This window comes from Cryptomeria japonica, chromosome 7, assembly GCF_030272615.1.
Source record: "Cryptomeria japonica chromosome 7, Sugi_1.0, whole genome shotgun sequence".
Classification (NCBI taxonomy): Eukaryota; Viridiplantae; Streptophyta; class Pinopsida; order Cupressales; family Cupressaceae; genus Cryptomeria; species Cryptomeria japonica.
Genome location: NC_081411.1, coordinates 859,324,730 through 859,338,359, shown reverse-complemented (window position 1 = coordinate 859,338,359; position 13,630 = coordinate 859,324,730). Strand labels below are relative to the sequence as shown.

Here is a 13,630-nt window from a genome sequence, read left to right as displayed (position 1 = left end):
TTCTGCAACAAATTTGTTAGAATCCTGCAAGAAAACCAGAGGAAAAACGTTAGATGATTTGGTGGACTTCCACAAGTCTAATTTTTAACTTTCGGTTACAATTTTTTTTTTTTTTTTTGTTTTCAATCTGTGATGCACTACAAAACAAACTGTACGCGCTACAAAATCACAGTGATGCGCTAAAAGAAACCCAAGGTGCGCTATACTGTCTTCGGGATGCGCTACTCTGTGCACCGAAAGCGCTGCTCTGTTTTTCTCTCACGTTGACACCTACAGAAAACTGTTAGATATATGATGCACTAAGGAAAAAACTTTAAGCGCCATAGAATAGACTGCACGCGCTAAACAGTGAGCCGGATGCACTATCTAACAGACCCGAAGCGCCAAACTGTTTTTCAAATGCGCTACTCTGTTTTTCTCCCGCGTTGATACCTACAGAAAAAAATTAGTGGGGGTCATGCGCTAAAAAAAGGACTTCAAGCGCTAGATGATGGACTCTATGCGCTGAACAGAAAGCGAGATGCGCTAGACTGTTAACCGGATGCGCCAGGGAATGTTTCCCACGCGCTGATTCCTGTTTCCCGCGGACCTGCAAAAGTGATTAATTTCAAAAAACGATTTGACATATGGAGTCGAGCCCCACGGTGGGCGCCAGAAAATGTATGCGGGAAAAGTGGGTCGATAGAACTCAATATGTGAAAATATTCCAAAAGACTTGTCCACACACACACACAGGACTTCTTGGTGCAAGCTATGGAGTCGTGAAGTATAATTCAGCTTCCCAAGGTGGGTCCCATGGTTCTCTATCCTACAATGTCCCTCAAACCAATATTTTTGCTCTCAGATCACTGAGCAAAATGGTTTAGGGATGGCAAATGTAAGAACGAGGGATGCTTTGATAGATTTAGAATGAAATGCATCCTAAACTATGCATGATTCTACAAATGCAATAAACTAACTATAAGATGACAAGGTTAGTAAACAAACTATCCTAGCATACTATATTAGTTCAATGATTTAAGTTAATGATAATAGTAAGTATTCTAAACATGCATATTTAGACTAATTCCTAGTTAAAAGAGAGGCTAAAATGATGAGCATAAATGGTATATGAAAACTTGAATGTATTTGAGCATAAGTATGATACTACAAACTTGGATTATCTATCAAAATGGAGGAATGAGAGCTCTATTTATAGCAAAAATAGGGCAATGGATGGTCAGGATTGAAAGATATAATCAAGGGTTGAGTTTGAAAGTTGAGGATCCATGTTTGCAATTTGCACCAATGAAATGGTGACAAGTGTCAACATAGGGTTGGGTTGAGAGAAGGGGTTGGAGACATTAAATGCCTGAGAAGACCTCATGGTTATCTAGAGGGTAAGGGTCAAGCTTAGGTTAAGATTACCTATTGGATTAAGAGTTAATTCAAGGATAAACTCTTGTGCAAATGATTAAGAGATAATCATGGTCAAAGCATTAAAGGCTTGATGAGACCCTTGGGTTGGATGAAGGTTAAGTTAGGCAAAAAGCCTCTAACCATGTAAGAGGGTTGAATTAACCATTAATGGTTTGGGAGACTTTGGAAAATTAAGTGGTTGAAGACTTGAAGCCTTTAATGGTTATCAAAGACTTTAAGGTTTTGAGAAGTGACCTCCCCTTGCTTAGGGATGTGACAAAGTTTAGAAGATGGGTTAGGTTAATTTAGAAGTGATTAGAAGGGTCTAGAAGAAATTAGGAATAGGTTTTAGAATGCAAGTGGGAGATGTAGGAGAATGCAAGTGGATGGAGGGATAATAGGATTTAATTGAAATAAAGTTAATTTAATTCAATTTGGTTGCAATCAAATAAATTAGATTTATTCAATTTAGGATAAACTTTTTTTTTTAATTAAATTTTGAATTTAATTAAAAGTGGATAGAAGGGATTTAATTGAATAAAATGATTTATTCATTAAATGGCATAGTGAATTTAATTGAGCAATTTACTTAATTAAATAGAGGAATGCGGGAATTTAATTAAATAGAGAAATGAACATAAAATATTCATTTAGGAATATGGTCATTTTTATATGTCTACACCTACAAATCCTAAAAATTTAGAAAACATCTCAAAACATAAACTCCCAAAATCGGCCTCTAAGCCGAAAATGGAAAATAAGCAAAACTCGCGAAAATTGGTAAGGCGTTTTAAAATGGAACTTTTCAAAAGGCCAATTTAGCCCGAAAATGCAATATAAAGGGCGTTTTAACTTTTAGAAAAGTTTGCAAAGTGAGCCTTCAGACTGAATTTGAAAATGAGGCGAAGCGTTTAATTAAAAAACCTTTTCAAAATGTCTTCCAACCCGAAATTGCCAAAAGGGAGGTTAAAACTTAAAAGGTAAATCTTGCAAAACCTCCAGTTTTCTCGAAATTCTAGGACTTAGGTGATTAAAGGTGAAATCAAACAAAATTTCGCGAGGATGGAGTTAAAATGGAAAGCCAAAATCTCACATTTTAGGTGAGGCGTTCGAGACGACATTTAAAAGATACATCTCACAAAGAGCTTCTCGAGCCAGACGTTAAAATTTAATGTTTGATTAATTAAATTAATTAATTTTTCAAATTGATTTATGAAAAAGAGATTGATTGTTCGCAGGACGTCATCGCAAAGAACCAAGAGAAGGCCTGAAACATCAAGGAGCCAGGCATCGAAAGCTGAAGAAAAGATGTTGGAACGTGTTGCAGGAACACGAGAGAAACCGAGCATTGGGAAGCGTGTCGTTGTGCCACCAGACCACAAAGCTAAAGTCCAGCATCAGGACCAGAGACCAAAGAACACTCCGAATGCGGCAAGTCTATGCATTCTCAAGAAATACACAGCTGGATTTAATTCCAAAAGTTCAGTTTCTGAAAACTGAAATTGATATTTTGAAACAAAGGGGAAACAGGTCAATTGTGGACAGTTATGTCCAACCACCGGATAGACCCAAATTGAATCCAAACAGTTGTAGGCAGTTGAGATAGTGGTTGGATAGATGACTGACAGTTTAATGGGCATGGGTTAAGGCTGCCAACTTCTGGATGGCAGGTTGCAGACCTTGGATGCAATCCATCCTGGCCCTTGATTCAATATTGTAAAAAACTATAAAAGGCAGAGGCGTTTCTTTTGTAAAGGGTTAGACAGTTAGACTCTGATTAGAATTTTGGGGTTCGAATTTTGTAGTTAGATTTTTGAAGTTAGAATAGGTTAGATCTTAGCAGTAGCATAGAGATGTTGCAGAAATTGTTGTAATAGGCAGCTGAAATCAATATAGACATTGATTTGGTGTTTATTGTCTTGTTTTCATCATGTTTGCATGGTTTCTTTCAGCATTTTAGATAGATCTTTCTATTTTGGGTGTGCAGGTATTTGATAGATACAGGCTCATACCATTGAGGATATACTGATTGTGTATCCTTTCGTATGGTTAACCTGAGCCTTTAATTGTGCTTAGTTCAATTGCAAGTGTCTGTCTGAGCTATGCCAAAATTGGGTGCTTAACCGTGCGTCTGCAATCTGAAAATCTTCCAAGTCCCCTTGAAGATTGCACCGTTCCTGCAAGGTTGTGAGCTATTCTAGCCAAGTAGGGATTGGTTATAATTGAATCCGTCTACCCGCATACCAGTCTTATTAGTTTTAGATCTCATATCCCTTCCTCTTTGCTCTTTATTACGCAATTCGAGAATCACAGCAGACCACCTTGTTGTAGAACTGTAAGACACCTTGTGCTCCCAGCAAATCATATCAATCACTGAGTAATCCTGCAGTCAAGACCTGACAACTGAAACATTGAGGTCGTCCCCATTGATCAAATTTAACACAGCATTAGGGATTTCCTTATCTCAAGAGAGGATAGGATTCTTAGCATTCTATTTTGCATTGGCCGGATGGAGTCGTAGTTCCGCGACTTTAGACACGTCAATAGAGTGACAATCCACTTAATACAAACAATTAATGCATTGGCAAATAACAAATATTATCAAATATAACCATAGGCATTTTATGTCGACTGCACTTTTCACATCAAATCTGAAATAATCTTCTCATACGCTTCATCATAAAAATCTGCAATCTATCATCTTATTAATGGCTCTTCGTGGATATGATTTGTTGTCTTTGAAAAATACAGCACACTCTTCTCTTCATCTAATCAACTTCCCTTTTATATTTTCTCATCTCCTTAGAGACATCTCCTTTCATCAAGTCGTCACAACTTTTCAAACAAGTCATATCTCTTCACAGTGTACTTCTTATTTTTAACAAATTGCACCATAATATAAGATGAATTAAACTCATATATTAAACTCTTCACAATCTGCCATAAATTGTACTTAATAATCTCTTCTCAAGTTTGTTTGCATATTAAACAAGAAACACTTATGTCCATCATCAATGATGAACAGAGACACATGCTTCTATTCACAACAATTATTTCAGGACAAATCCGTCCAATCATAATCACCCAACAAATTTGATTGGAAAAAAGAACATCTAATCACTCAACAAATGTGGTTGGAGACAAACACATCCAATCACTATTTCTCAATAAATGTGATTGGGGAAAAACACATCCGATCACAAACGATAAACAATTGTGATTGGGAACACACACACATCCAATCACTACTTCAAATTTTTTATTTTGGTTATAAATGTATTCATCCTCACTATTCTCATGTAAAGGGTCTTCAGTAGCTGCTTCAAAAAGACATTTTTCATCATTGTCCAAAACCAATGCCTTATTTGTACTTAGCTTTCCTTGAAGAGATTTTTGGATCGGAGGAGAAACTCTAACGAGAGCTCTTACTTGATGGTGGCTCATCTTCATAATCCTTTTGACTTCAGCTATATTTGGTTCCTCTACATCTCTCCAAGCAACAGTCTCTTCAAAGACTTCTACAACCATAGCCACAACTACCAACCTCAATGCTTCAGCATAAGACTCCCTGGATCTTTCTGCTCTGATATCAATTGATGGAATGGAGGGACCAAAACAACAGAAAAACATTTCTATTTCATTAAAGTGAAACGTTATATCTTAGCAACATCAGAATGAGCTTCTACTCTTCCAAGAGTCCACCTCTGTAGAGCTGTATGAAGTCTGATGTAAGATTGTAGTGAGTTTGTGAGTATGAGCAGACGCTCAGCCAAGGTTTTGTTGAATCATAATAATATGCCCTCTTTTCTTGCAATAGGAGCAAAAAATTCTAATCTTGGAAAACTGAAATCCCTTTTAAGTAGAAGGATTGTTGGATCTGCATGAATGGTTAAACTTCTTTTTGACAAACATTGTAATTTTCTCTATAGTTAAATTATGATCCAATTTTACATGCACAATAAGCTGTTATTTAAAAGATAACAAAGAATCCACTTGTGAGGTCTAGAAAACATTCAAATTGTAAGAAACCTACACAAAGTGACATAAGGTGAAGAAAAATGAAAGACTAATATATATTAACATATCTAGTACATGAAAATCAGAAATCTTCTATAGAGAGCCAAACTAAACTAAAATTATGGCAACAGAAATATCTTCCCAAGGCAGTTTACAATAATAGCAAGTACAAAAGTTGCAGCACGTATTGAAAGAAAGTTTCAAAAAATATAAACAACAAAATCTAAATGAAACTATGTGAACATGTCAAATTTAAGAATTAAATTCTTAACATATTCCTGAGTGTTTATGAAATATTTTCACAAAACTTACGGAAGCGCCCAAACAGTTTTAGACTCAATGCAATTGTCTTTTGGCTCACAAGCTTGTAGAAAAGAATCACTTGTGGGGGCAAGCAAGAATGGCGTAACCTCAAACTGCAAAAAGAACACGCATTCAAGTATCAGCTAATGTAAAAAATTTGATGACATATATTTCTTGAAGAGTTTTGAAAAAACTTGTAGTTGGTTGCCATGCGACAGATGTCTATAATATATATCATAAAGAATATGCCAAAAGCATAACACTGTAATATATTCATTTAATTATCAATTAATATCACAATATTATAGATAGAAACGACCACATGGATTCCACTGGAGATTCAACTAAGGAAACAAGATAAGTCAAAAAACAACACAAAGCATTCTAGTTGGAAAGCAAACTTAATCCACCAATCATAAATATGTGTGCATGAGTGTCTGGTTCGTCCCTCTTGCTACTGTCTCTATCTGTATTTCTAAGTCTCATGGACCTATTTTGGTTACTTGTGGGCATTAATATAAGTTCTTCTTTCTCCCTCTGTGCCTTCACATGAAGCGGAGTACATATGTATGCATCTAGAAAAATACAATTGAGTGTCTACAATGGATTGTCTCTATCGCTTTATGTTGGGGAACAAGCTTTCAATTGCTACTGCTAATGTGAATAACAGAAGGATTTACCTATGCAATACAACAAAGGAAACAAAAACACAAAACAAATTTTCAGTTTCAAGCATCCAATTATATCTATAAAACTCAATAATCAAAAAGACATAAAATGATCAAAGATAGAAATTCTACTTATACACACACAATGTGAGTAAGAAAACCTTGAGATTGAGCAGACCACAATCTAGAAGGATTTGCCACTTATATCCATAGTTTGCAGACTCGGACTCGGAGAGTACTCAACAAGCCCAAAAATTTTTACTTGGCAACTTAGAAAGTACTAAAAGTTAAAATTTCTTAAAGAAACATTTTTTTAACAAAATTCAATTACAAAATGTATTGCAATAAAAATTGACATCTCAAAAGAGAAAATGCATGGTTTTATGGCATAAACGTGTGAAAAATGCATATTAAACAGCATGTTAACTACATAGGCAGTTTTACCCATATTTTCCCTAAGCCTATAAAAACTCAAGAGCTAAACTCAAAGTAGTTGGATACTCCTTTGTCCCTCCTAGGTGCGCATCCCTGTATCCGATATGGCCAAGATACAAGTCGGATACTGTACTCACATTTGACCAAAAAACCTTGACTTTCCAACCATGCTGGATACTATGTGATTTCATTTTTTATTTTTTTTTGACATAAATATTCTGAAATTTAATTTCAAAAAACTTCATTCATGCATTTAAAAAAAAGGGTATAAATAGAACCTACACCAAATGAGAAATACAAATGAAATGTTTTTTCTATTTCACCAACCCATTTTTTTGGGTTATCTTTTGCATATTGTAAATTGTTAAATCAAGTTATAATTATTTATGTAGCAATTATGTGTCTATATTTTTTAAGTAATGAAAATCTCCTCTAATAACTTAGAAAATTGTCTGAAATATGTGTATGTTTTTAATGAATGTTATATCCAATCGTATCAATATTGGGGATATTAAAAAACAGTCGTATCCATATGCAACACTGTATTCATATTAGTATATGTATCTATATCTATGTCCATTCAACTTTGGTTAAACTTGTAAAAACTCGCCCAAAAGATAAAAAAGAGTACTCGGCAACTCGGAGAGTACTTGCAAAATTTGCAAGCTATGCTTTTATCATCTTCATATACAACAGCAGCACTTTGCACCATATGCGACACAACACCGTGACAGTTCAACTGAACAACTAGTGAAGCATGCACAAAGTCGCAACAGAAATAAAAGAAGATAACAATGGAGATGCTAGAAAATAAACTAATCTTATCAACTGGAGAAAACTACACACACGAGTTCATTACAAACAATGAACCAAGCAAAGTTACCCAGAACTACAAAAAACATCAAACATAAGCAAAGACACTCTCCATCACAATCTACACAAGCAACCTGTTGTGCGTATTGCACCACATCCCCTTCCCTTTGATAGGGACCCCCTCCTACTAGTCTACACATAAGAGAGAGATGCTCACGCATTGCCTTGGGCCAGGACGCCTTTGTAAACCACGATTTGAAAGGGATAAGATTTTTGAAATCATCTTATCATCGCCCCTTGCTATCACCGAAGACATTCCCAAAAGGAGGCCAGAATTTGTTTCCCTTCAAAATGTCGGCTCCTAGATTAGCCGAACTGGTCCTCAAACTCCATCCCAACCCCTACAAAATGCCGAAAATCCAATACTCAAAGCAACAAAATTTTGCCTAAGGTAATGTTGAAAGCCCCATGGAAAAACCTGTCGAAGTGCTAAGCAAAATCGAAAAAGAAAATGCCTTCAAATGCCAAGGAAAACCTTGTCAAACTACCAACGCAGAAATCACTCTTCCAAAAACTTTTTCAAAATAATCTTCGCATCGCCTCAACATCACCCAAAATTATACCGAAATGCGCTTAGGCTAAAATGAAATTGGGCTTAGGTGGTCGAATACTAAAATATCGGGCTTTCCTTGCAAAGGCGATAAAAATAAATAAAGCTCTTGTGAAGTGAAGTGATAAAGGGAGTCAATTTAAAGGATGTTTGCATTGTTTTAAAACAAATCGCCCCTTTTTTTTTTTTTGCTATCGCCCCCTCACAAGGCCGATAAAATACCAAAAGGCCTAACATTTTAAAATCAAAAGCTCCTTCATATTGCCGTCAAAAGGCCGAAATGGTCAAAAGAAATCGCATCATTCTTATGTTTGACCAAAGCAAAGTGCAAGTGTTTTGGGACTATTGTCAAAGCCAAACTATATACCAAAGGAGGTAGTCGATGTATTTGAAAGGGGGACTTCTTTCAACACAAGGAAAATATAAAACCTCACAATTGCCCTTTTTGGCACTTTTGCTCCAAATCGCCGAAGTTTTCCCTAAAATGAAAACGTTAAGTGAAATCATAAAAGGAACATTTTTGGCACTTTGGTTCTAAATCACCTAACTTTTTGCTTTGAAGTGGCACGATCTTAAGTCAAAGGTGAAATAAAGTAAAGGAGGTTCGAATTGTTTTAAAAGTAAACATCTTTCATTTTCCCTTCTTATTCACCAAAACAAAGCCCAATGTTACCTTGAAAACATTTAATATTTGTTAAAATTACTTCAATTTTTCGAGGTGATTGATTTAGGTTGAACTTGCTTTTGTAGATCAACACCGTTGGAAACAGCCGACAAAAAACTTAAAGCTCAAATTGAAGAGCGCCAGAGCCAAAGAATGAAGATCCAGCGTGCAAGGTCAAAATGATGACCATAAGGCAGTGCCTATGAGGAACGTGCTGTAGTGCAGAAGAGCCAAACCGATGCCGTTTTTCAAATCTCTATAAGACAGTTGCAACACTCAAAATGCTACCCAAAAATGTGCAGAACAAGAAATTACATAGCAGAAGATTCCAGAAAATCAATTGTTTTATTGTAAAATAGCTACATGTGGGCCTCGTTTAATGCATATAAAACAAGGGGGTACACAGGTCAGTTATTCCCAGCTACTTGATCTACAAAATTGATGTCAAACAATTGTCAGTAGCTAAGAAAGTAGTTGAAAATGGCAACTCGGAAGTTATGAAAGTTACTATGCATGGGCTAAAGTTGCCAGGCATGGGCTAAAGTTGTCAGGCTTCTAGAAGGCAAATTGCAGCCACTGGATGAGATCAATCCTGACCTTTGATTCAAATTTGTAAAGTCTATAAAAGGCAAGGCCTCTCTCATTGTAAAGGGTTAGAATGTCAGATTGTTAGAAAGTTAGAACTTTTAGGAGTTAGATTTTAGAAGTCGGCAGTTTGCGAATTAGGAGTAGAATAGGACGGATGGAAGAAATTGTTGTAATGGCAGTTGAAATCAATATATGAACATTGAAGTATGGTGTTTGTTATTTTTGTTTTCTCCTGTTTGCATGGTTCCCCTTCAATTGGTTAAGTAGAGTTCAATGATTTTAATGGTGAAGTGTGGGGGGTATTTGATGAGATTTTGGATTCATACCATTGGGGGCTTGCTGATTCTAAGTCCCAGTGTATGGTTAGTCTGAACCTTACTATTGTGCTTAGTTCAACTGTAGATATTTGTCTTAGGCTGCGCCAAAATTGGATGCCTAAATGAGTACCTCCAGTCTGAAAATCCTTCATTCCCTTGGAGCTTGCACTATCCCTATGAAGTTGAGTATATCTTTAGCGAAGCAGGGGTTAGTTTACGTAAATCTCTCTACCCGTAGCACCAACCATTACTACCATTGTACTTCAACTTCCTGAACCCTTCTCTTTTTTATTTTATTTTCACTTAGTTTGAGAATCAAAGCATCGTCAGATGTAGGCCAGCTTGTTGCATTCGTAAGTACCCCTTGTGTTTACAACCAAAACACGTTAAACCGCTAAGTTATCCTAAGCCTTCAAGACCTAACAGCTGGAACCTTGAGGTTGTCCCCTTTAATCATCTAAAATAGCATTAGGGATTTCCTTATTCAAGAGAGGATAAGATACCTAGCATTATATTATGCGTTGACCGGAAAGAGTAGCAGTACGATTTTTGCCACATCAACACCACCCAAAGCTAACTTGTTTGCGAACTTTTAGCAAACGGAGGGGGTTTTCAAATTATGAAGATTCTTCTGCAACTAACCCCTAAATCGCGGTTTTCGGTGCCTCATGCGTTCTTGAACTTTGAAGGAAAATCGCACCTTCCAAATCCGCGGCTCTTCCCTTTTGCTTGGATGGCGAACTTCGGTAATTTGAAGGGTTTTTACAAGTTTGCATGGACTTAAGCCTTCACCACTTCTCCCACAACGCGATTTTCGGCAAAATAGGGAAATTTTGCAGACTTCAAACACTTCGCACTTACCCTTATTGTGCGAACTTCGGTGTTTTCGGGGGTTTTGAAAACTTCATCTTTTGCGCCTTTCTTTCATAACACGATTTTTGGACCTTTGGGGCATTTTGTCAACTTAAAAAACAAACTTCACAGGGTTTCACATTTCGCGATTTTTGCACTTCATCTGAACTTCGGCAGATTGAGGTTATTTCTGAACCTTTAAGCACTTCGCATTTACCCTTGGTCACGCGAAGTTTGGCGTTTGGGCGTGGTTTGAAAAGAACTTCGGCATTTCCTCTTACCTTGCAAATTTCGGACCTTTTGAACGTTTCGCCAACTTTGCCTTTTCTCACATTTTCACTTAAAGGTCCGAATTTCGGCCTTTTGAGGCATTTTGCCAAGTTTCACTTTTAACATTTTCACTTAAAGGTCTGAATTGTTGGTTGAAAATTTTGTACACTTGGGGAAATATACAAAATTGTGGTTTCAACCACAGCACATGAGTAAAAACTCTCCTAATTAAGGGAAGGCTCCCCCTATCTAACTACAACTTGGAAAGTAAAATGGGATGGGACAGCAACCTTTCTTCTTTTTTCAAGAAAGACAATATCCTTTTCTCTTCACAGAAAAGGATAGCGATTGAATAACAGCAGTAACCACTTTAAAGTGAAATAAGAGAAAGGAAATGAAGTTTCCTGAAAGCGCAAAGACTTCCGTCACTTCCTTCGGGACGGGACAGCAATATCAAGCTCAAAGACTTGACTATTGGAAGTCCTATCTACCCTTTTCTATACTAAATTTTACAATGAATAAACGACAACAGCTCAAAGACTGGAATAATTTATTCTTTTAACACAAAGACAAGAACTAATGCAAGCTCAAAGACTTGCTGCTATTTCTTATCAAACAGTAACTTTTCCTCAAGAATAGACGCAAGCTCGAAGACTTGCTGCTCCTTCTAGAGATTTTCCTATTTTAATTAATCTTCTCTACTTGCAGCTCAAAGACTTCAAATCAGATTGGACTAAGCTCCTTTAGAAACACTTTGCATAGAAGAAATAAAAGATTCAAACCCAAACATGTAGCTCAAAGACTCAAAACTTGAGTAATCCTTCTTTATTATTCTTCAAAAACTTTCAATCCACATACATAAGCTCAAAGACTTCTTGCTGTAAATTTGGCAGAGTTTTTGCTTGCTTTCCAAAAGATATATTTACAATGGACCTCTCAAGTATTTATAGAAGAGGAGCCTTGAGAAAAAGGTGGGAGGATCCTAACTAACTTGAGAGATTCTCTCAACCACCAAGACTCCTTCAATAAATAACTGAGACTTCATTAATTAACTAAGAGTTATTCCAACTACAGTCCTAATTGGACACAACTTGTAGTTGCGTTACATGTAATTACAAAAGTGCAAGTAATGTGTAACTTGCATTTTACAAAAAATACTTTTACATGTAACTTGTCAAAACAAAATTACAAATGCATAACTAAAACTATTCCATGTGTCTAAAGACACGACTCTAACTGCATCATCCTTTGTCTGTGATGATCTTCATGTCGCTTCAGGATGCAAGAATTTGAAGTATTCTAGATCGGTAAAGACATCTTGAACCGGAACGGGAACTTGCATCCTTATCTTCTTGCTTGGGGTAGTACTAGCTTTTCAAGAGGGAACGGGCTGCCTTCCTCTTTTCATGTCATGACCATCTTTGTCTTGAAAGCATTCTATGTTCTCAACCATGAATTGTTGTTGTATTTCTTCTTTGTATCATCCTTCATTCTTGAAATTTGCTTGCAAAATAAGGCCCATGCCTTAATCCATTGATTTGGTAGATCGTGTGTGCAAACCGGACTGACAAGGGAAGGGATAAATTGATGCAAAAATGGGCTCACAAGTGAATTTCGGGTTTTGGAAGCTGCATTACATGTGTGGGAAAAACAAGAGCATTACTTGCAATTGCGGGGAACAAACATGCAACTTCATATGTGTAATGGGTAAACACAAGTTTGCACTTGTAATTGGACCTTTAGAACTCATTTTCAAGTGTTTTTTGAGTGCATTTTGGACCAATTTCGGGTTCTGGATGGCTGACCGCAGGTAGACTTTAAATGGGGAAAACGAATGAATGTGTGAAATGAGTGGATGAAATGGTATGTATGGATGAGGGAATTGGAAGCGGATAGGTAAAAATGAATTTCAAGAAGATCACTTGGAACTTTGCCAATGCAAAAACGGGAAGAACTTTCAACTTGCAACCCGGATTTCAAAAAACCCCATTTTGAAAGGATGGGTATTTCTCATCTTTGCAACTTGGAATTTCAACAAAAGATGGTTAAATCTTTTATCCGTAAGGGAAGAACAATGATTTTCATCCAACTTGTAATCGGAATTTAAAATCCCGAATACAAGTAAAGAGGGAAAATGAGGAAGAACAATGCAATTCTAAAATTGCTTTACAAAAGGGAAAATCTCTCTCACAAAATCTGATTTTTGGGGAAGAACCAACCATTTGCAAATTTACAACTAGAAAGGAAAAAACAAGAAAACAAGAAAAAAGAAACAAGAAGAAAATAAATCTTACCTTGCTCCAATGTGAAAATGCCTCTCCAAAAGATAATCAATCTTTGAAATAAAGAAGAATATCTCTTAAAAAGAAATTAACCGTATTCCAAAACCCTAGCCACGTTTTTGAAAAAATGGCAAAAACTGAAAAACGTGGCAGCAAATGCATGAGAAATGGCATGGAAAATGGCCAAGACTCTTTCTAACCTCAATACCTTAGCATACCAAGCCAAAACGATTCATAACATTGCTGATTCGTGGCATTTTTAATGAAGAAAAACGTGGTTTTTTTAGCAAAAACGTGTTTGCTGTTATAAACCTAAAAACCAGCAAACTTAACCTCCATGTGGCGTGAAAGGTGTCTAAAAATGCATGGAAATAGGAAGGAATCCAAAACGCCTTCTATCTCCCAAAAAATCT

The 13,630-nt window shown here is 36.4% G+C and overlaps 1 protein-coding gene across 2 annotated transcripts in view; it reads right to left on the bottom strand.

Moving 5' to 3' along the window:
- The window catches only part of LOC131047033 (uncharacterized), a 366,423-nt gene that overhangs the window by 209,037 nt on the left and 143,756 nt on the right, over positions 1-13,630 (bottom strand). For both annotated transcript variants that reach the window (XR_009358409.1, XM_057980827.2), the window contains exon 14: positions 5,728-5,831. Coding sequence is in view for 1 of the 2 variants with exons in the window: in XM_057980827.2 (XP_057836810.1) it covers positions 5,728-5,831 (104 nt within the window). In the remaining variant the exon portion in view is untranslated. The remainder of the gene's footprint in view (positions 1-5,727; positions 5,832-13,630) is intronic.